This window comes from Stegastes partitus, unplaced genomic scaffold (assembly GCF_000690725.1).
Source record: "Stegastes partitus isolate 25-593 unplaced genomic scaffold, Stegastes_partitus-1.0.2 Scaffold3636, whole genome shotgun sequence".
Classification (NCBI taxonomy): Eukaryota; Metazoa; Chordata; class Actinopteri; family Pomacentridae; genus Stegastes; species Stegastes partitus.
In genome coordinates, this window is record NW_007581367.1 from 34,577 (window position 1) to 58,186 (window position 23,610).

The 23,610-nt window shown below is 42.3% G+C and overlaps 2 protein-coding genes across 3 annotated transcripts; both read left to right on the top strand.

Moving 5' to 3' along the window:
• Window positions 1-1,166: 1,166 nt before the first annotated feature.
• Window positions 1,167-17,707, top strand: fam107b (family with sequence similarity 107 member B). Of its 2 annotated transcripts, none has more exons than XM_008306251.1 (4): window positions 1,167-1,370; window positions 12,848-13,019; window positions 15,867-16,023; window positions 16,186-17,707. In XM_008306251.1, the coding sequence occupies exons 2-4, from the start codon at window positions 12,892-12,894 to the stop codon at window positions 16,303-16,305; spliced, it is 405 nt and encodes a 134-aa protein (XP_008304473.1). In that variant the 5' UTR covers window positions 1,167-1,370; window positions 12,848-12,891; the 3' UTR covers window positions 16,306-17,707. The 2 variants fall into 2 exon arrangements, with proteins under 2 accessions (XP_008304473.1, XP_008304472.1); XM_008306250.1 differs by lacking the exon at window positions 1,167-1,370 and adding an exon at window positions 11,750-11,916.
• A 2,130-nt stretch (window positions 17,708-19,837) lies between these two features.
• On the top strand, window positions 19,838-23,608 carry LOC103375944 (glycine cleavage system H protein, mitochondrial-like). The gene is made up of 5 exons (XM_008306252.1): window positions 19,838-20,014; window positions 20,204-20,286; window positions 20,377-20,440; window positions 21,896-22,027; window positions 23,028-23,608. The coding sequence occupies exons 1-5, from the start codon at window positions 19,864-19,866 to the stop codon at window positions 23,123-23,125; spliced, it is 528 nt and encodes a 175-aa protein (XP_008304474.1). The 5' UTR covers window positions 19,838-19,863; the 3' UTR covers window positions 23,126-23,608.
• Window positions 23,609-23,610: the final 2 nt, after the last annotated feature.

The following is a 23,610-nucleotide window of genomic DNA, read 5'->3' on the forward strand; positions in this document are numbered from 1 at the left end:
AGTGTTCCCCTAAGAGGGTGAACACTTGTCACAGTCACTGTATCGTTGACCTCTCCAGAATAAGAATCAGAGGCGGACAACTTTGACACAGTGTTTTTGCAAAAATAGCATCATATGCATCAGTATGCACTTTGACATTCTCGGGCAGAGGTCTTTTGGTTTTTCCAGGGATGTGGCTGAAGACTAAAGAGGCCAGAGGGTTCACAGTCCTGGCCTTGAGGCTGGAACACTTAGCTTGAGGATCCCTTTTGAGTCCCATACTTCTATCAGACAGCCTTTCCTGATTTTACTTAAGTTTTGAACTGTCTTTAATTACTTTTTTCAACACTGTTTTTTGTTTGTTTTAATAGACAGAACTGTGTTTTAAATGTCTCTTTTAAACTGTAATGATTTTGACTTCTTTGTTTTACTTTGGTAGCTTTATGATAGCATATAGATATAATTTAATTCTGTTTAACGCCTCACCTCTGGCTAACAGAGAGCTCTCTGCACTCTCTGCTCTGTGACTTTTTGCACTTTTCTGCTGCACTCGTTGCATTACTTGGACACGTTGCACTGCTGTTTGCAGGATTTCTTCATTCACTGTGTATTTTCATTGTTAGCGTTACACACTTTGTGGTGCACTTCTTAATGTAGTACATTTTTATTCACAGTATATTTCCCACTTCATTTTGTATATTTGTATATTTTTCTACATTTGTATTAGATTTTATATTTTTCTATTGCTGGTGGTGACTTTACTCTTGGTAAAACAAAGCATTTCTAGTTTATTCTTGATTCTATTATATAATTTTGTAACTTTGCTTTTTTTTAAAGTACTCTGAGAATGAAGATTATTATTATATTTTTATATAAAAACAGACTCAACGTGTTTTCAGTGGAGCAAACACACACAATACTGCTTATGAAGTGACTTTTGAACAGCTTTCCAGGGAGAACCCTATCACAACAGATTGGGAGATGCACCGCTTCGAGTGTGCGCGCGTGTGAGGGCGTCTGTGTGTGTGCGTGCGCGCTCCACCCGAGGCCCCGCCCTGAGCGCGAGGAGTCCCCTCTCATCTCCTGCAGCGTGAAGAAAGAGGAGGGGGGGAGGAGCCTGGCGGTGACGTCTGTCGGCCCCTCCCACCCGGTTTAAATTTACATTTTCTATGGGTCCTGACTGAGCGTACGTGTGTGTGTGAGTGTGAGTGTGTGTGTGCGGGAGTGAGTGAGTGTGAGTGTACAGCCATTGAACAGTTTCCACACGGAGACACACCTCAAGCTCCACAAGAAGTGATCCGGAGACGCACCGATGTGGCCCGAACCACTTTGTCATTTTTAAATATTAAACAAGTTGAGTTGGAGAAGTCGGGTCGGGTTCGACTTTTGAGGTAGGTGTCTGTCTGTGGGGTTTGTGTGCGTCTCGCGTGTTTGTGTGTTTTCCGTGGGGTTGTTTCACTAACAAAAGCGGCACGTTTTGATTGTCTTGCCTGATGGGAGCGACAGAAGCAGCAGGTTTGGGTTTAAAAAAAAAAAAAAGGAGGAAAGAAGAAAAAAAAAGATTGAACCGAGGAGAGAGAGAATGAGATTGCAAAATACAAACTCTTGGTTCATTGTCTCCCCTTTTGTTGCAGCGCATGACTGTAACCGACGGGACAGTGGAGAGCAAACACGTTGAGGTTGTTGTTCAAGCAGTTAGATTTTCTTTAGTACACATTGTACTCGTTTAGACTTTATAGTGGGGAAAAAAATAGTGGATGTTTATTATATTTGCTGCATGTGATGTTAGAGGTGATGATGTTAGATTTGGCAACATCTGTCTGCAGGGCTTCCAACATATGGTTTTATTTTTAATCCTCAAAATCATGTCTCATATGTTTGTGAGTTTAAAATCTATATCACCAAATTTGCTGTTTTTTCTTAAGTGTCACCACAATTTTGAAATCAGACCTATTCGTGTGAGAAACATCCCGACAACACAGCATATTTTGTGGATGATCTGTATCCGAATGTGTCCTGTGAGTCAGACGACCACTGCCTTCTGTGTCAGAGCACATGGCTTCAAGTCAGAGCTGACAAACTGGCCTGCTGCTGTCATCAGGCTCACTGTCATGTACACTGCTGCATGTTTGTCTTTTTTCTTTTAAAGTGGCAACAGGTTTGCAAGTCCACAAACTTCTAGGTGTTTCTTTTTCCTGTCAAACTTTAACAAGATGTTAAACATACATGGTAAAAAAAACAAAAAAGCCCCAAAGCTGGAGCCAGCAGGGCTGAGTGTTTGTGTGCCTTTGCTGGGTGGAGGCAGCAATAGAAACCTGGCAGAATGGAAGCAGAGAAAGGTGAAGCACTCCAAGTCCGACTGATCTGATGTGTTTGAGGGTAGAAAAGAAGTGACAAAAGCAGGTGTTTGAAACGCACCAAGCCGTCTTAGGTGCACTCGTTTTGGAGAGTGTGGGTGCGTTGGGAGGGGAAAGTTCTCGCACATGTGTTAGTCATTTGGAGGGGAGTTAGCTAAACGATTTACATCTGTTTTCTGATCTTTGAACCCCCTCCTTCCCTCTTCTCTCTCTCTCTCTCTCTTACTTCTGTTTCCCGTAAGAGCTGATGCTGTCACTGTGTGTATGCGAGCGAGGTGGGTGTAAGGACTGAAATGCTGTCAGAGGAATTTAAATCTGTGAATGAAATGTCTGAGTTTCCATCCCAGAGTGGCAAGTGTCCATTAGTGGTTCTTTTTTTTTTACATATAGAATCCATGTCAAGGAGACAAACTGACCTCAAGAAAATCAAGGTATTTGGGTCAGAATAGCTGTGTGTGTGTGTGTGTGTGTGTTCAGGAGGGTTATAACTGGCAGCTGCCTGTGTGTTGACATTGTTGTCTCCCACAGCCCTGCTGGTCTGTATGTGGGCACAGAATCTTCATTACTCAGCAGAGTGCACTGATCCTTAAGACCCACATCGCACGAGAGACACTGTTACTGTGTGTTTCGCTATCAAGGCTCTTGCTGGTTCTTCACGCTGGTGGTGAAAGACTACCTTGTAAGATGGTTTTTAAGTCTTTTCCCTGGTAATGAGCCATGTAAACAAAGAGAGGTTTCAGAGGGTCTCTTGTACTGAGAGTCCTCATGCTTTTACCAAACACATCTCCACTCGGTCCAGCTCCAGCCTGCTGGGACACTTTTATATGTTTTTCTTCCTTTTTCCACTGCTAGAAACTGTGACCTCAGGCTTGGGTATTGTTTTAAATTTTACATATGTGTCAGCGTAACGCTTGTGTTTTGATGTTGGAATAACTTTTCTCAATGAGGAACACGATGTTTTCTTCTGAACACTTTAGCAAAAAGTGTGATCAGTGTTGGCAAGCACTTGGGTAGAACGCTGGCAGAGTTATGACTTAAATCAGGAAATATCTAATCATCTAATCAGGAATGTACACAGCAGTTGTGATGTATTTTGTGGGGTTTTTTTAAGCCATCATCTGCTGACTAAATTGACGAAATTAAATTCAACCTCTGCTATGCGGTTTCCGGTGAAGACCCGATAAAACTGTTATAGCGTTACTCGTTTTAGTTGCTTTTTCCCCAAACTTTACAAGCAAATTGAGTTTAAAGTGAAAATGCCCACCCTTCCTTTGTGTCATTTAGTATAATATCACCGTTTTTAGCTGTGCATGCCCTGACATCAAAAGGAATGAGCACACTTTGAAGAAACATGTGTGTCTTGAAATGTGTTTTCTATAAAATGTATTTGACAGCTGCTGGGCATTTTGATCTGTTTTGCCAGTTGCTCAGACTCTTGGCGTATTACTGCCCCCCCCTCCTTCCCTGTCCACGCAGCCTGAATGAAATATTATGATGCAATATGAACACTAGTGATGCAATCACTGAATCTTATAACAGGACAAAGGATCTGTTTACACTGTGTGATGGTTTGGTTGCTATGGGGTTGTGTTTGAGAAGTAGTACTGATATAGAGCTGCCATGGGATACATGATGGGGCAGAGTTCGTGGTTGTGTGTGAGCTTATATTGGGGGTTGGGGGTGGATCAATTCATATGAAAGTCAGACATGCAGAGGCTTGTTTTAGCAGTCTCAGGACCTGATGTTGATTTACTCATGAAAGATAAGGTATGCATAGCAAAGACTAAAGCAGAGACATGTGCACACACACACACACACATGCACCTTCAGAGACTCAGCTTCTCAGAGAATCCCATTGATTTTCCTGCTGTTAAGCCAGAGCTTCAATCACAATAAAACACCATTACTGTGCTGACCACTTTGCATAGTCTTGGAGAATGGATGGCACACGTGCACAAACACAGACTCTAAATGCTTTCCTCCTTGCGGCTTGTTAGGCTAAAGTAAGGAGAAATTGGGAGTCTGAGCTGCATGTATTGGATTAAGTTCTTTGTAAGCCGGTATCAAGATATATGATGCTGTCTTATTGCGAACACAAACATGAACACACACACACACACAGAGAAGAACAGACCCACTTCTTTCTATTACAGCCTGAAGCCAACTGGGCTTTCAGAATGTATACTCGCTTTGGAAAGTTTCATCAGACAATGAAACCACATGATTGCCTTCTGTCCCAACTAAAAATATGCACGTATATATTTTGTGTCATGTCGAGCATAACGCATAGAATCTGTGAGAACAAAGCCTCTTCATCTGGCCTGTTTCTGGACACCTGGTTACTATCTGTGTGTGTGTGTGTGTGCACAGTCAGCTTGCACCCCTGTGTGTCTGTCTGGATAACTGAAGATTGTCTGGTTGCTCAAGGTAACAGTTGTTATTGGGGTTTTCTCTACTGGCATGTAAACAAAGGAGAACCTCCCAAATGCTCCCTGGTGTGCCCTCCAGCCAATGAGATTAGAGATCCCAGCTGGGCTCAGCCAGTAGACGGCGAGGAGGGGCGGGACTCTGCTCCATGAGGGGAAAAACAGCAGTAAAGCACAAAGCTTTGAATCTGGAACTGGAACAGACAGCAGAGCCATAACAAAGAGTCTTCCTTTATGGCTAAACGGCACTTCACACAGCTTAGCCAGACAAAACAGCGATGGCATTTTTACTATATGGCTTTCACACCACTAAAAAGAGATGTTTGGGCTGCATTTAACTGATGTGCGTGAGAAATGTGCTGCATGTTTACATCCCGGTATGAGAAGCCATGTGTGATGTGCCTTGTAAGGAATTAGTCGTTTGTGGGTGCGTCTGTGTAGCATAAATGTCTGGATCCTGTGCATGTGTCGCCCTCTTCATGCGTCTCAGTCCACCTGTTCTCGTCAGGTCTGCACATATACATACAGGACCATGTGTCGGAGGCCAGCTGTGAAAGAGTATAGACCGGCCTTTTGTGTTTGACTGGCAGGTGTGACCCTAAACTGTACCCCCCACACCAATTATTCAGGACATGTGCTGTGACTCGAGTCAGCACTTTGATTTCAACCTTTTGAAAGAAAAGTGCACCGAGAGTGCAAGCATATGTATCTCACTCAAAGATGTCAGTGTTGGAATATACGTCTGGGCCTGTGAGTGCCGTCTGTGTGTCCGTATACGTGTTCTGTTGTGCGCCCAAAGCAATAATCACAGTGCCGCTTCATCACATTCCCCCAGCGTGACTCAAAGTGGTGTCTGTGCCTTTTCAATCCACCCCATTCTTTCTGTAATCTGCCTCACCCCGGGGCTCGAACCGTGTGGCAACCGGACAGCGCGTGAGCGTGAATGACTTCAGTGCAAACAGTCAAACTAGACGTGTTTCAGTTCAAAGGGAGCGATCACGGCGAAATGTGATTAAATTGTACTTATCTGAGTAATATCATCTCCGTAGAAGGCGTCGGTTGCTTCACTCCTTTCAACAGCCGCTTTATCTGAGCGCATCAGGATATAGCAATTGCTACTTGCTCATGCTGCAATCAAGTCCTAAAAGATAGATATGGAGGCAGTGAAGCCACCATTGTAATCAGTCATTGACCAAAAGCAAGTACTGTGGTTACCTAAGGGCTGAAAGACGCCCTAAAATTACATTAACACTGTGCATACAGTCATAGCCAGTAATGAAAGTTTTGGGAATTCCACTTTTTAGAACACAGACATGAGGGGTGGAGTTGTGAAGGTTCCTCTGTTTTGCCTTATCATCTGATGCACAGCAAAGGCCTCAGTGTGAGGTGGTGAGTTTAGACTTCCATTTATTGCTTTCTCTGCTTCAGTTGGTGTCTAATGTCCTGATTTCTGAAGAGCTTAGTTCCCTGAGATGTGATTGTGGTAGCGAAATACATACATCCACATATTTCTTTCAGGCATGTTTGAGATATATTGACTGGCAGTCATTTTCATAAACACATAATATTGATGAAGAAATTAATAGCATTCGTTTTTGTAAGAACTAGAATTTGAAAAGGGAACATTTTGTAGTTGAGGAGAAACTTTTTGTGTCTTTCTGGTGGACAAACTAAAATGTTGACACGGTTTCTAAATTCTTGAAAAGATAAGAATATTTTTGCTTGACATACAGAACCACCAGTTTATCAGCAGCAGGCCAGTATCAGTGGATATACTGACTGGAAGATTTGCCAATCCAGATATTGTACACTTTTAAAAATGCATGTTTTGCAATTGGTAGTCACTTGTATTCATAACTATCATTTTACAGACTTTCCCTGTTTTGTTAAATTACAGATAATAGTTAGTAAAAAAGTATTATTGTACATGTTGTCCTAAAAAATCACTAAAATTATCCGTATTTTACTAAAAAATTGCTTTCAGGATTTTGCGATTTTGAATGTATTTTTTTCTTACAGTGTAGAAAAGAGCTACTTTTTCAAACAGGATGTGAAGACAAAGAAAACCAATGTTTTTACAGTAAGCACTGGGTTGCCAGAGTAACTTAGATGTCTTGATCAAACTTGAACTAGCAGGCGGACCAGTGAGTCTGAGTGTCATTTTAACAGCCTCTCTCAATGACAGACACATACTTCACAGCTAGAGCCTCACACGCCTCTGTCACAAGATTCATATTGTTAATTTCCATGTGTGGCTTTTTTTGTTTTTTTTCCCCTGCATGTTTGCGCATCTGCACTTTATGAACCCTAAAAACTTGCAACAAAAACTCGATTGTAAATTCCCGTACGTCTGCCTCTCCCTGGTGACATCATTGTGTCGTACACTGTGGGAGCAGGGCGGGTGCTTTCGAAGGTCAGTACATGATGAGGCCCCCAGAATTCCCCAGCTCCTCTTCCCCTTTCGCTTCCAGACCCCCACCCCTAAGGCAGGAAATACAAAACAGATCTCAACCCCCCAAACTCCCCAGCATACTTTTGAGGAAAACGTTTTCTTTCTCGCTCTCTCTTTCTTTTGTTTGCCCCTTTTGGATCATCTTAGTCCTCTTCGGTCAGCTGCTATGAATGTTTGATGTGTAAGTGGTCGGAATATACTTGAACGAAGATGACATCACGTCTTTATTTATTAGCTATAAATTTAAAATACTTGACATGTAAAGTGAAGCTAATGAGAGCAGGGTGGAACTGTGTGTTTGCATTGTGTACAGACAACAACCTATTTTCATCTTGCTGGCCTTTCACCGCTCAGTCAGGTTTTCGTTAAGAAGATCCGGGTGTCATTTCTACTCCACTATTTTGCCTACAAACGCACGTAGAGTACAGGACTGAGCACAAACAGGGCGGGTATGCGGGCTGTTGTTCAGTAGGATCTGACCTGAATGTGCTAGTCAGTGCAAGTGAGTGAATGTGCTTCCCATCATGATTTATGTGTTGCCATGGGGTAGGCTTGTAAATGAGCATGTACGCACATGGGTCCCTTTTTCAGGGAAATGATCTCATTGTCAAGGCAAGACCCTCAAACTCTCTGATTCTCTTCTACTTTTTCTGTCACACACCCCCTTTCTCTCCCCCATTCCCTCCCCCACCCCACTCCCCTCTCGGCTGTCACTTAAAAGCCCATCTATCTCTGTGTTTTAATTAGGGCCTCCCCTATTTATGGCTGAATGGCCGCTTCATTAACAGAAAGGCTCGGAGATGCACACCCGGATCTGTCCAGCTTGTAACACATAGCAAGGGGGAGGAAAGTGCATGTGTGTGTGTGTGTGAGAGAGAGAAAGAATGGGGTGTGGGGGTTGCTTAAGGGGTATTGATGACGCAATTTCCCCTGAGGGGTGGACCTCCCATCTGTGAGCGGAATAGACAGGATCTGGCCAAAAACAAGAGAACGAGAGGGACTATTTGGGACAAGGAAGAGGATGTCAGAGCAGAGATTAATATGTTAAATTAAGTTTAAGGAATTGTCTGCCCATGAGCGTGTATTTATCTCTATGATATAAAGCCAGCTCATTTCAAATCAGGTTACGCTCTTCTGTTACATAGTAAAAGTACTTAAATGAACCAGAAAGTGTAACCATGACCACACTCTGACTGCCCGTTCAAAACTCAGCATCCTTTCTTCACGTTAAATGCATCCATTATCAGCTTATGTCACAGCCGGATGCTAGAATGTGGATCAATCCCCTTTTTGTAAACCTGACCCCCGTGTACCTTTTGTGCTGGATACTGTGGAAAACAGGCTCACAGATGATGGAGTGGGTGTGGTCAGCCATGTGTTCGCAACCAATGACGGCTGACGGGCCAACTCCACCCTGCGCAGCTCCTCTGGACGGTCTGTTCCGTTCTGGTTGCGCCTGTAACCTAGAAGGAGAACTGTGGGGTCAGATGGCAGAACAGACCACCAGCTGCTCTCCTTGCCTTCATTTTCTCTTCCTCCAAGGCTGCAGCAGCAAGATGAAAGGCTATACCATGTCATTATTTGATTCTCCATGTTTCTTTTTTTTTTTTACCCAGTCCTGTCCATCTTGGCCCTGATCCCAACATATATATATCTTCCTATTATTTTCCTCTTTCTTCTTGTTCATGTCAGTTACAATTTTGTAATTGTTTGTCTCTCCTGGAGCACCCACTGTTGTTTGTCTGTCCAATTTATGTTCTCCTCTTCATCCCTCATCGCTATTCCATGGATGCTCTTTGGGTTATTAGACAAGAGGGGAGTGCTCTTCATGCACAGATTTTGAAAACACATATGGACATCATATACATTTGTGCTACACATGGAGTAAATGTGAAGGCTGGAAGAAGCCAGTAAGCTGTGTAAAACTTAGAGGAAGCGCAGAGATGGTAATCATTTTGCAAGTGTTTGTGACTGCAAGCACCATTCCTCACATTATATTTAACTATTTGACCCTGAGTTGCTATAAAAATATTGATTATAGCCACGTTAATGTTGTTTTTGAAGGCTTTTTTTTGGTTGTTGAAAGTCCACTGGGGCACTTGAGGCGTTAGGCTGTTGTCCTTTTTGTCCTGTCATTAAGCGCTGCGTCACTGGATGACGTGCGGGCGACATCACCATGGCTACTTGGAGAAAATTGAGCAATGAGTGCGTTTTATATTTGCAAGTTTGTATACGTGTTACCACATACAGCAGGGCCGGCCGCAAAGACGCAATCACTTGGCACCGTGCAGCCACTCAGCCATTCTATCAGCTCTAATGCAACCTGCCACCCTGGGGTGCACTTTCACACACTAGTGCAAACACATTAATCGAATTACCTCCTGCTTTTGAACTGTAGAAAAACACCATACATGTTTTCATTTCACTTTAATACAATAAAAACGAAATTGTGTGTGAGCGTGGTATCAGGGCTGGATTATTAAAACTCTGTGCGTCCAGTTTCTCAATGGATTTAACTTTCTGCTCTCCCTTTTATCGCTCTGTTTGCGTTTTGCCTCACGTGCTTGATTAGATATTTCCTGTTGTTACGCCTTGAAAAATGTGACATTTCACAGTAAGCGAGATCGCAGCCAAATGCAGGTCATGAGGACGACGGGGAGAGAGTGACAAAAACAGAAGCTGTGTTTGGTTCGTTTCCTTTTTCTCCTTTCTTGCAGTTTTTTTTTCCAATTTCCTTCCTTTTGTTTTCCACCAACTTTCTTCGCATTTTATCCTTGAGCGCTTAAATCGTCTGCAGTCTTGGAAAATGGTCTTTTGGAGGCTCATTATCTGCGTGTGTGTGTGTGTCTCTGCTGTGAGGGTGTGTCTCCAAAACACAATAAGCAAACTGTTTTAATTGGATTCCTGGAACAGCAGTAAGTCCTAAAAACACGGGTGACCTCCTACGCGTTCATTTAGAGATGTCGTGAACATGAATGTGCAGATATTAATGCATACAATCTATTCTATCTATTTAAAGTGGCTTTTATATAAGTTTATAGTCCTGAACCTAACAGATAGCGACACTCCTGCAGTAGTCCCTGAAGCACAGAATGCTCGTCCTTATCTGCCCAACACTGGACTACATAAGCTCGACTATCTCTATCGCTCTTAAGGTGTCCGACTTTAACCGATACTCAGACATGCTATCTATATAGCTGTTAAGTGAAACCAGACGGGACGTAAAATAAAAACATTTAAAACTAGCAGTGATAAGGCTGGCTTCAAGCGATGCTCCAATTTGAGGTTGCAGGTCCCTTTTGAACTCCCTACGTTACTTCCCCTCTCTCTCCTCCCCCCCGGGGCCACAGAGGAAGTAGGAGCAGATGTGTTAAACTAACGGACACTTTGACAACACTGCCAGTCTGTAGGTTCCTCTGCCCCTGCTACTCTGCATTAACAGAAACCACCTTTGATGTACGCAGCACGTGTGGGCTCGCACACAGCTACTGATTACAGCCGCAAGCTGCTCTGCCCATCTCTGCCATCTCACATTTCTAAACACTGCCAACGTGTAAACTAAACCAGCACTTTGGGGGACAGATTTGTGAATATTTTCTCCAAACTTGACTCTTAAAATCGAAGCGCTCGACACGACGATTGTCTGAATTTATCGTAAGCACAGATTTAAAGATTTGTAACGGGACATGAATTGGTAAACAAACGTTCTAAGAGTTCACTAATCCGACATTGGAAGGGAACGCGGTATTTTCCTTATGTCAACATATCCTATTATGCTCGTCAAGGATATTTATTATGTGGCATTTCTCTCTCTTTGTTCTGCACCCCATGCAGCAGCAGCACACTGTGTTTATCTTAGGCTCCTTTGTTATGTAACTGACACGGTTTGCTTCCAGGGATGCAAGAATATCGACCTCTAGCGTCGCCTTCGAGTCATTACACCCATCCTTCGGGTGCATGTTTTGATTTTAAGGACACGCTCTCCCCGTCCCCCCACCCACCCATCCTCCTCAGCTCTTGTGTTCGAGCACGTGCGGTGTAATAATGCATCTTTGGCGCAGCTGATGGTGATTGGCCCGCTCAAGATCCAAAACATCACGCTTTTGTTTTCAGTCTTCATCAGCTCGTCCTTATCAGTCACAGGCAGGAGAGCCCCGTAACCAAGCAACACCTCCAAATCACAGGCACGACTCTTGACGAGCGTGACTCACTGCTCAGACTGTGGGTGCATGAGTTTGTCAGCTAATACCCAAGCAAACAGATTCAGCTAATTTGGTAATAGACTGTGATGCCACTTAAAACATTAATTGACAACATTGTTGTGCCAGCAGCAAGATGAATGTACTATAAAGTTCCATGAAGGTATAACTGTGTGAGGCATCGGTTTCTTTATCAAGAGAGGAACTGTGAGAGATGTAAAAGTGAGTGGGACAGATCAGGTGAGGGAGGGAGGAGAGAGAGAGAAAGAGGAGGAGAGAGATGGAGGGAGTGTTTGTGAGCGTGGCTATAAAACAGACTTTGAACTCCAACCAGCTCAGTAGCAGACAGCTGTGCAGGACAAAGCGAGTCTCCTACGCGAGGATCTGCGACACACTGATAAACAGGACAAGCGTGCTTTAATAGCTTTTCCAGGGGGGAGAAAAAAAATAAATAGCAGAGATGGCGACGATGTTCAGATACCCCGTCTTTCCTCATCTGCAGGGTGAGTTACACCAAGATGCAGTTTTTAACACTAGAAAAAAGTCGAGTACTGAACTGTTTTACAGCTTACAATGTTTTAAAGGGAACATATTTTGCTGAAAGTGTTATTTCTCTATCGTGTGGTTTATTCTTCTGATTTATCTGTTCATCATTTAAAAGTTCCTGTTATTCTTCAGAAAAAGCACACGTGAGTCATCAATTCCTATCTGAGTGTTTTTATTGAGGTAATCAGGCTGGTTAGCAGCCAAAAACGTGATTCACTGTGTGTTGAATGCACTCTGCAAATGATAATAAAGGGTATTGATTAGCCATTTATTAGTTTTATCATGCTTGTTACAGCAGGTAAACAGACAAGGGTTTTTCCACATATTGATTATGTAGATAGGCTAAATGTATTTACAACTTTTGTAATTTAGCTGTTTCTAGTTCATACATAAAAGGCAGAATGCTTGACCTAAGGTTCCCACATCTGGCGATCATGACACTGTGACTTTGAGGTCAGACGACAGTGAAATAAACCCTCAGTTAACGGTGTTTTAGCAGCTTCTGGAATATTTAACTATGTGACTGAAAGGTGTCTCTGCTCTTCTTCTCTTCGCTATCATGCGTATGTATTATTTTTTCCCCACCATCCGACAGAAGGTTGAAATGCTCCTCTTCACTCGCTGTGGAACAATTATGTAATTCCAGTGCTGAGTCTCTTCATCACTAGAGAGACCATTCAGAAACTCTGTGCTGATGCCAGAGGATCAGGCAGATGCTCATATCGGGGTTTGAGAGGATTGTCATTTCTGAGAAATAAAACGTTCGCCTCACACGCTGGGATTTCTGTCACCTCGCGGCTAAATGCACATCTTTGTTTTCTGCATCTGAACCCATGTCCCAGTAGTGTTTTAAATAAAAGTGTTTGTTTTCTCTCTCTGTCCCTTCAGATCCGTGTGATCCTGGTCTATCACTGTCACCAGGGAGGAGTGTCATGGCGGAACCAGACTATCTGGAGGGAGACTGCGATGAGCTCATCAAACCCAAGAAGCTGATCAACCCAGTCAAGAACTCCCGGAACCACCAGGACCTGCACCGAGAGCTGCTCATGAACCAAAAGAGGTTAGGAGAGGAAAACACAGTCTTTCTTGATAATTCGTCCTCGTGCCCCTCTTATCTTTTTTCCTGAGTAGCGTACAGGTGGAGGGGATTATTTTTAGTTTACAGTGATCACGTTTTATGGCACATAAACAAACCAGAACAGTGTTAAACACAGCTGTAAAACATTGGGAAAACAATAAAGCACTAATATTTCCTCACGTGCAGCACACACCTAGAATGATAAGGTTTATCATTTACTGAGTGGTAAAACTGTATTGCCGTCCAACCGCTCCTCAGTCAGAATCATCCTCTGTTTATGTCAATAGCACCACATTTCTCCCCCATTATAAAAAAAAAAAACAAGTTAGAGAGGAAAACAGTGCTGACAGTGTTCAGATCCAGCGTAATTTAGTTTCATCTCTACTAATGGAGGATGCAGTAACCCTCCTACTTTCTTCTAGCTGCTCTTGTATCCATGCAGACCGCTCTGATGCTTCTGGGGTGTGTCACTTCACTGGTCCCACTAACCTCCAGCGGTGGTATTATGTAAAGCTCATGATATAAATCTTTAATAGGAGCTATTATATAAAACCCTGAGTGCATTAGTTTGTCAAAAATCGGTTATGTAAAGGTCACACACATATGCCGCACAGGATAACCCTGACCTGGATGCTGATATTAACCCCGGATCGTACAACAGAGGGTTTAACGCAGCCTTAAGTCTGCGTGAGCATCCTTCAGGGCGTGTTAATGCGCATGCATGCCGCGATCGCCCATTTGACAGTAAATGTTTGTATTTTCTCTCACCATACAGCGCGGGCAGCTTTGTGCCTGACCTATAAATAGCCATGTAAACACACATGCTGTTGACAGCTGTTACATCACAGCAGCAATGCTCTGTTGCAGGCCGAGGAGTGTTGCGCTTTTGTAATGATGAAAACAGAGCAATAAAGAATGATGGGAAACAGGCCTGGGAAGAAGTAATAATGGCAGAAATCGGGAGGGGGGGAAAAAAATAGAAGTTTTCGGTTCCAAATTGCTGCAAAATATTGTTTCTAGTCGTCTAGACGGAGGATGTCCTGAAGTATTAGTCTGTAAGGCAAACCTGGCAGGCTTTTGGGGGCAGAAACTTGTTTTGATTGGACTTGGGGTTTTTTTTTTATTATGTGCTGAAAGTATACAAAGACTGGGCTGCATAGTGGATTAGTCACAGTGATGATAGTGGGGAGGGGTGGGGTAGGTGGGTGGATGGATGGATGCATGGATGGATGGCTGTATGAAGCGAAAAAAAAAAAAACACGTTATGTAATCAAGATTACAAAACAGTCTCTGGCTGAGGGCCTTTTCTCTGCCTTTTGCTACCTTAGCTGCAGTGACCCTCCTACACACACACACACACACACACACACACACACACACACACATACAGAGGAATTTCAGAAACTCAGCCAACAAGACTGGTGGAGCATTTTATTAGACGGAGGTACTGATGTGTGGAATCTTGAACATACATTCCTCCCAGTCTGCCGGAGAGTGTGCATTTGTGAGTAGTGGTGGTGGTGGTGGTGGGGAGCAGGAGGGGTCAGCGATTATGTAAACGCTGCCCACTGCGAGAGAAGACTGAAGTAAGCATCTTTACAGTCTGTCTTATTGCCTTCCGTGACCTTGACCTCCTCCCTTTTTTTTTTTTTTTCCACGTGTGAGGTGCTCACAACAGCCCCGACCCGGTCACATCATCTTCTTCCCCCCCCTCTGCTCGGCTCGCTAAGTGCTTTCATAAGACCCTCGCAGACATGAAAGCGCGCCGTTTAACTGCAGCAGTGGCTCGAGATAAAGTACTGTCTTGTTGCACATTAACTCCCACTGCTTCTTGGAACATTGCGAGCCCGGTTATGCAATCCCCAGGATTTAATAATGTATTTAATTAAGGCGTTGTTGAGGCTGAAATGCAGTCAGGTGGGCACCACTGTGGGTTGTTTTTTTTTTGTGGCTGTCACGGTAAATGAAAAAAAAAAAGAAGTCAGGAACTACAAGGAGAGTTAAGTGATCTGGATCATAGGGGTTTTAAATTGAAGTAATGAAGGGCACAGAGATTGGACTTTTTTAACCAAGCACATTTGTTTACTACTCAATTTCTAGTTTTTTCCCTTCATGCGTAGCTCTTTATTGTGCCCCTAATCCTTTGTGGGTTTATTGGTTTTTTGCCTTTTCATAGCGGTCTCAAGCAGCCCATCTCTGCTCCCTTGTCTTAAACACTCCTATACCCCTGTCTCATCCTCAGCCCCCGCCCTTTTCTCTCGTAATTTGGAAGGGTTTGGAGGATTACGTAACGTTCGCTATTTTTTGCTCCTCTTTGCAAGACAGTCTCACACTTTACTAAGACATTCTCAATCCTCTTTTTTTTTTTTTTTTACATTTTGTGACCCAAAGCTAGGTAGTTGCGTAACAATCCCGCTGCTCTCCCAGTGAGGAATGCATGTGCAGAGTGTTTAAGATATGAGCTGATATTTTGGGATTGTTTTCGAAACTTAAGAGAAAGAAAAGAGAAGAAGAAGAAAAAAAGAACAAATGGTTACCACCCTACTTTTCCAGAGTCAGATCCAGTGCTGGCAACAATCATGTACAGAGATCCATAAATGTGGAACAAGCTGTGATCGGCTTCCTGAAACCCGATTGACCTTTTTAATCCTAATACAGATCTGCATGTCAAACTACAATGAGGTCGTGGTAATCATCTGTTATGCATGAACTGTCATGCCAATCTCCCTCTGAATGGGACTCTGCGGTGTCATTAGCGTGTGTTATCTGAGGTTGCTCATTAAGCTTGATTCGAGTAACATGCTGTTTTTGCTGATTGTCTCTGCGCAGGGGTCTGGCTCCTCAGAACAAACCCGAACTCCAGAAGGTTCTAGAGAAGAGAAAGAGGGAGCAAGTCCTCAAGGCCCAGAAGGAAGAGCAGGAGGCTCACAAGAAGAGGAGCGACCTGGAGATAGAGCTCATGAAAAGACAACAGAAACTAGAGCAGGTAAATGATTGATGGAGGTGTCAATGAAGCGCTTTACGCATGTCGACAGAGACGGATGCAAATGTCGCACAGCTGCCTGAACCGCTCAGCGTTTTATTTGGACGTCACTAGACTTTAATGTTTGCTTAATGTAAATTTTTTATCAATTATTTATTACTGCAGCTGGAACTGGAGCAGCAGAAAATTGACGAGGAGCAGGAGAACACCCCCGAGTTTGTGAAGATGAAGAGCAACCTGCGCCGGACCAAGCAGGAGACCGACGGGGAGGAACGAACCACCTAAAAAAAAAAAAAAAAACCCACGGGGGCGTCTGGGTCTGACTGACTGTGCGCACGTTTGGTGAGCGCAGCGGTGTCAGGAGATGTGTGTACAAAAAAGAGAGAATGTGTTGTGTCTGTGGCGCGCGGTGGTGACCTGACCGTGGCCCTAAAGATGAACTTCCTGGCTTTCCCGACCTAGCTGTTCCTTCCTGCAGTGAGGAGAGAGACTTTTACAGACTAAAGACCCCCCCTCTGTCTGCCTGCAACGGACCGCCAGTACTCGCACCCATCCAAGCAGAACACAGCACCCCCGCAGGAGGGATGGAACACAGACACGCTTTTTCAACACGGGGGGCGAGCGAGCGAGCTTCCAAGGAGCTCTGATGGAGAAACAACCACACACACACACTCACACACACACTCACACAGGAGTTTTCATCCCCTCTGTTTTCACTCCTTTCTCCACAGCAAGCTGTTGTTTCTATTTACTGTTATCGGTGTTGTCATTGTTGTTTTTTTGTTGGTTTTTTTTGTTCTCATCTTTCAGAATCAGAAAAAGTGGACACTGGATGAACTCTTGAAGCTGTGTAATATAAAAGCCAAACAAATGTGCTTTTGTTATTTATGTTTGTAGCTTTTAGCCCAGGTATAGGGGAGGACACTTTTACTACTTCTGTATTTTTTTCGTTTGTTTTCCAGCATAGTATACGAAGCCAGAACGGGACAAAGGGAGTGTGCGGTTGTGTGAAACACTCAAGTATGCTTTATTTTATTTTATTTTTTTTTAAATTCTGAACATGCCATTTCCTCAGCTAATGCAATTTTTTGAGCAATAGTAGAACTCCCAGGCATGAGAGTGACTTTTCTTTATATATTCCGTTGTTTTGTATGAATAAAAGTGTTACTTAATAAATAATTTAAGTTTTTGTTAGGTTGGTTCAATAAGCCCTGAACTGTGTGATCGGTCTTTGCGTGCTTTTTGTGAACAAAGGCTTTGGAGGCCACGAGGTGAAATTAAAAGCGTACACACGAAGGCCGCCTGTTTATACATGATTTTATTGACAGGCCTCATTGAACTTTATCACTTCAGTATTTTGTCCTTATATTTTTAATGAAGCCATAGATTCTAATAATTTAAATCAGTTCATCTTAAGCGGGTGTTAACTGCGTGTGTAGTTTTCACCTTTAAAAGAAAATCCAAAAACGGTCAATGTGAGAGACTCTGATAACTTTGGATGTTAAAGTTCACATTCAGTGGTTATTTAAATATCACACATAATACTAGTATGGGTCTAAAAATTCTGGTTTGTGGATCTCTAAGAGGTGATTGTTTATTCTCATGGGAAAGAAGCAGATTTATAACAACCTAACCTTGTGTTTCTCTCCAGAATCTTCTTTTAAATAAATATAATTTTAATTTTAAACCCTTCCATTTATTTTCTTTGACTTTAATGGTGTCCCGCTGGAGTTCTGTGGATTTGTTATTCAACTAATAGCTGTGGGTTGTTGTTTTTTTCATAAATGGAATGCGAAGCAAAAATCTAAGCATGGCAGAATGCCTATCGAGCCCTCACTGTGGTAAGTTTGGCCTATTTAGTCTGGAGCTGATGTTGATTTTACCCACACTGCAACGGATGTCAGACATCTAGATGTGCATAGCTGGTTTTCAGTGACGGATTCACAGATCTGGAAGGTGAATATCAAGAGATTGTTCGATCTAGCACAGAAATGTGACTCACCATAGAGTTATGACTCGTATCTAGTAGTTCTTATTTTTCGTATTTTGCATATTTTCATTTTATATTTTATTGTATTTTGATATATTTAACAATGTCCGTTTGGCATTTTTGGCAGGAATTTGAGCTTTATGGTGGGTGAAGCAACTTAAGATAGCAGCCAAACTGTTTGGTAGCTCACTAATAGCTTGCACTTTCTCACAAATTAGAGCATGTTCAATCGGCTATTAAGTTGCATAAGTAATATTGGTTTCTCTGAAAAAAAATACAAGTTAAACTTTTTTTTTCAAACAGATAACAGAATTTGAGGTTTTGATGGGTAAAATGGAACAACATAGTGATCTTGAATTCAAAATAAGCTCAGGATGGAGATGTGCTTGGTACAACAAAAGCAGAGCAATATTGTATATGCAGTCCAATGCAGCGAGAACTGCATAGATCTATACATAGGAGACTGAACAAGCACCCCACAAATGCATGGCATAATACATAATAGGCAACCTCTGAGCACAAGACTCAGCCGTCTACCTGCATGTGAACTCTCCTTATAGGACACCAATGTCCACATTCTGAGCAAAGAAGATAAATGATTTGAGAGAGGAATAAAACGGATCAGGTTTTGCAAGGTGGCTTGGGGTTCGCGCTGTCGCCTCACAGCTAAAAGATCCCCGGTTTGCGTCCTAGTCAGTGGAGTTTGCATGTTCTCCCTGTGCAGCGTGGGTTCTCTTCGGGTTCCTCCCACAGTCCACAAATATACTAAGGGTTAACTGGTGATTCTAAATTGTCCGTAGGTGTGAATGTGAGTGTGCTCGGTTGTCTGTCTCTAAGTGTTCTAAGTTCCCCCGTGACCCTAATAAGAGTTAAGCGGTGCATAGATAATGGATGGATGGAACAGCCATCTCTAAGGAGATGAGGGGGTTTCTCCTGAGAGTTTCACCACCATTAACACTAATTCTGCCTTAGCAAGTCCATTCTGCACTGACCCTGACCTGACAGTTTTCACCGTCAGTTACACCTAGAGGCATGGAAGTCTTCATCACCAATCTGTCATATGACGACATATGTATCCGGGACTGCCCATCATCGTCAGGACAGAAAAAATCTCCTAGAATAGTTGTGACACATGTTTAAGAACCAAAAAGAGAAATCCAGTTGCCTTTTTACAAAAGGTCTGAGGATTGTCATGACCTAGATGTGAACAGACACATCAATTCAAAACCATAACTGTGATATTCCAGAGCTGTTGAGGGATTTGGGAATTGTAATGGATCTCTTCATTATACCTTTAGGGTTGCAAGGTGGCTCGGTGGTTAGCATCATTGCCTCGCAGCAAGAAGGTCGGCGGTTCACGTCCTGGTGAGGACACCCAGTATCTTTCTGCGGGTAGTTTACATGTTCTCCCCGTGCAGCGTGGGTTCTCTCTGGCTTCCTCCCACAAGGTCCAAAAACATGTTGAGGTTAATTGGTGATTCTAAATTGTCCATCGGTGTGAATGTGAGCGTGCTTGGTTGTCTGTCTCTAAGTGTAGCCCTGTGATCCAGGGTGTCCCCTGCCTTCGTCCTCAGACTCCAGCCCCACCGCGACCCTACTGAGGATAAGCGGTGTATAGATAATGGATGGAATATATCTTTAATCAAACAAATAGTACCCATGTGGAGCATCCTAGTATGTCAGAATTACACCTCACCAATTAAAATCCTCTTTACTCGTGCTGAAATCCTAATTTAAGCTTCTTTTTTTGGGTCATGTATACTTGTGACCAGCAGGGGGCAGTAAGGCGCCACTGACGTGTCTCATAACAACGAAGAAAAGTTGACCCACACTCTCATCAGCAAGCGACAAAGATGGCCGCCTGTGGGCTGCTCCGCTCCCTGTCTTCCAACTTTTCCACAGTTTTGCCTTTACTTGCTCGCTCGGCGCCGCTTTCCCCTCTGCAGCTGGCATCTAAGCCTTATTTCGGAAGAACAATATCCTCTTCTAGCCGGTTATCAGCAGGTACTTTACCGTGAATGTGTTTCTGAGCTGCATGTTAGCTAACACTTTAGGTAACATTAGCTAAGGAGAAGGACACGATAGCTGACGATGCTGATGCTGCTGCATGTTTGTCTTCCTCTGCTCTCCTCCTGGCTGTCACAGTCATCAACAACAAAACTACACAATCTTCTTTGTGTTGTTGTTTTGCAGCACTTAAATTCACAGACAAGCACGAATGGATTCGAGTAGAGGACGGAGGAGTTGGGACTGTCGGTATCAGCAGCTTCGCACAAGTAAGTTTAAACCGGTTGTCTTTGGGGCACAAACACACTGAAGTCGATCATTTTGCTGCTACGTTTGATGTTGTTTTCTGTCTGTTGCAGGAGGCTCTGGGAGATGTAGTTTACTGTGGCCTGCCAGAGGTGGGCACACAGCTGGCTCAGCAAGGTAAATGCTAATCCAGTGTTATTATGAAGGAATGTGAAGAGCGTTGCACCTGTTAGAGATTTTTGTAGTGTTAAGGTTATGTGTTTCTGACATGGTTTTTCTGGCTATAATAGAATTTTCTGGCAAGAAGTATCAGTAATGCCTCTACTTGCTTGATCGACATAATGATGATTGTGTCAGTGTTATTACTTTGTACATGACACCAGTTACAGCTCTGTAAAACCTCATAAACTTTATTGTCTCCTGAGGGAAAATGGTTCTGCAGGCAGGTAGAAAACAAAAAAACACAAAAGGCCTTTGTCCGTTTAACTCCTTTTTTTTTTTTTTTTTTTTAGCTTACTTCATGTAAATATTTGAGTTTTGTTTATTTCTAGTTAATTAAACCTAAAAGTCAAATATTTCTTTTTGGATTACTTCAGAACCTAACATATTTTAACTTCAGACATTTTGACTTAAAACAAGGAGCTGAATGAATGAACAGCTGAGAGCTCACATTACTTTTTTGATCCCCTCCTGTTGCAGATGCTCCCAATCAGAAGTCTTAAAGAAGTAGGAAGTACAAATATATAATAAAATCTAAAGTATTAATATGAACACAAAATAAAATAAGTTATATAGTTGTAATAATAAGCTTATAAGAAACAGAACTGGCATTCAAGCAGACTTTTCCCAGATGCATTGTTGGAGAGTTGAGACTCCCCAGAGACTCTTTGTTTTTGTAATTTGAGAAAATGAACATTGTGGAAACCATGTGTGAGTCATTTAACCCTCCTGTTACCTTCAATTTATCTTTTATCCTTGGGTTCAATTTGACCCCAGCAATTTATACCTCCAGAAAATATCATAATTAAAATTGTTTATGTGTAAGTAGCCCGTTAAATAAAACTGAAAAAAAAATATGTTAATGAGTTATTTAGAGATGTTAAACATTAAAAGATAATAGGAGGGTTAATACATGTTAAATTAAGGTGTGCTTTCTTTTTCATAGTAATAAAAACTATGATAATGGTAAGTTTTGAATTTGCTCCGTGCAACTGTAGATTTCTAATTTACCTCAATGTGTTTTCATGCATTGTCTTTATCCTGACTCTGGTCAAAAATGGCTTCAGCAGCTGAGACTATAAGCTCTTCATGTTAAATGAAGAAAAAACTGTTTCAGCTTTAGAACATGTAAAAAGAAAGCAGGTCTGTTTCCGATTTCTAGTTGATTCATGTTACTATCAAGTTTATTTAACTAGTTTTCTCCAGTTGACTTTGATCTAATTATTAACCCTAAATGCAGTTAATTCATATTTATATGCAGTGGGAGAACTCACATTTCTAAGTTGAATGAACTTTAAATGATTTACAGTCTGTCAAAGATTTCCTGTATTTTATCAGAAATAAATCCATAGTGTGCTCTGATGTTTCAACAAACGCTGTAAGTGCATTTGTTTCTAACATTTACTGTCACAGATGAGTTTGGAGCTCTGGAAAGTGTAAAGGCAGCCAGTGAGCTTTATTCCCCTTTGACTGGAGAGGTTGTAGAGGTCAATACATTACTGGCAGACAACCCTGGTCTGGTCAACAAGTCTTGCTACAAAGATGGTAAGTGCACCTAAGTTATACGTTAATCCAGTCTGTGTGTCAGAGCACGGTTTGAACATTGACACCTTTGGTATGTGGAACAACTTGAGGCTAATGTGAGGATTTAAGTAGCAGCAACTTATAGTTAAAGAATTATGCCGAAAGGCCATTTGTACACTTTACATATTGATGCCACTCTTTTTTTTTTTTGTTTCTTCTAAAAATGTTGCCGTTCCCTTTCACTGATTTATTGTAAAATGAATCTGTTCAGTTCTTGCAGTCGGTAAACATTTGAGCTTTTGCTGTGAAACAAAGACGTTTTGTACTTTTACAAATAAATTTAAAAGGTGTGTTTGTACTTGTTCTTGAACTAGTACTGTGTCTTAAATGAAAAATGAATTCATATTTACATTTTTCTTTTAGAAATTTTAGCAACTGTAATAACTTCCAGTGTTGGACTATGAGGTCTAGTTTTTGGACAGTAGATGGCAGTAATGTAACACGGCAGAAGGCTGGCACTGTGTCAAGGACATAAAGCTGAAGCTGTTGTGTTATTACATTGAACTATGCTTCACACCATGTACAGTATTTACTAATTTTGTGTGTGAAAATGATTATATAAGTCTAAAGAAGGAAAGGCACGCACATCCCCGAGGCCCACTGGGTTGGGTGCTGGATCACAAAATGTCAAAAATGAGAAAAGAAGAGAAGAACGATCCGCACACCAAAAACAGGCTCCCTTATACAATTTATTGGCGTGACGTTTCGAGAAAAATGCTCTTCCTCAGACTGCAGTCTGTTTTTGGTGTGCGGATCGTTCTTCTCTTCTTTTCTCATTTTTGAAAATGATTATATGACATATTTTGTATCCTGCTAATGCCAACAATCTTTACTCTACACCTGATCCATAGCAGAGATTTTGCATATTTGAGCCCAATCTATGTCTTTTAAATTAAAAACTGGCTGAAGTATGTTTGTCCTTGATTCACAGCTAAACCTGATTTTAATCCGTTCATTGTAGGTTGGCTGATGAAGATGACCATTGCTAACCCTGCTGAGCTTGACGCTCTAATGGATGAAGCAGCATATGAGAGATACATTCGCTCCATCGAGGACTAACCTAACACCTCTTAATAAGTGCTGTGCTCCCTCTCCCTTTTCAAACACCGCTGGCAGGGAGATGCACTGGATGTGCCTGTCAATACAACGCAATGCTTAGCATCCATCACTGGAGCATTTATAGCTCCAGATTGCTGACCTGCCAGTGCTGTAGAGCTGTGAACGTTAGGAATCCTTTTATCTACTGTTACAGACTGACTTTAGGGGACCTGCCAGTCTGCACTGACTAAACATTCATTGTTGAGTTCTTGCAGCCTCAAATCCCCCCAAAAACAGAAGAGACTGAGACTCACAGTCAATAGAATAATTTCCAAGCATTTCAGTCAAAGCTTGAAAACTTGAAATTCTGTTGTAGGACACTGTTAGACTTAAAAAGCACTTTGGTTTGTATCTTATTATTAATTATGTTGGTCTGCATTGCATGTGTGACGGCTAAACTGTGGACATGGGACCTGTATTATAGAAAATAAACATTTCCTTACACA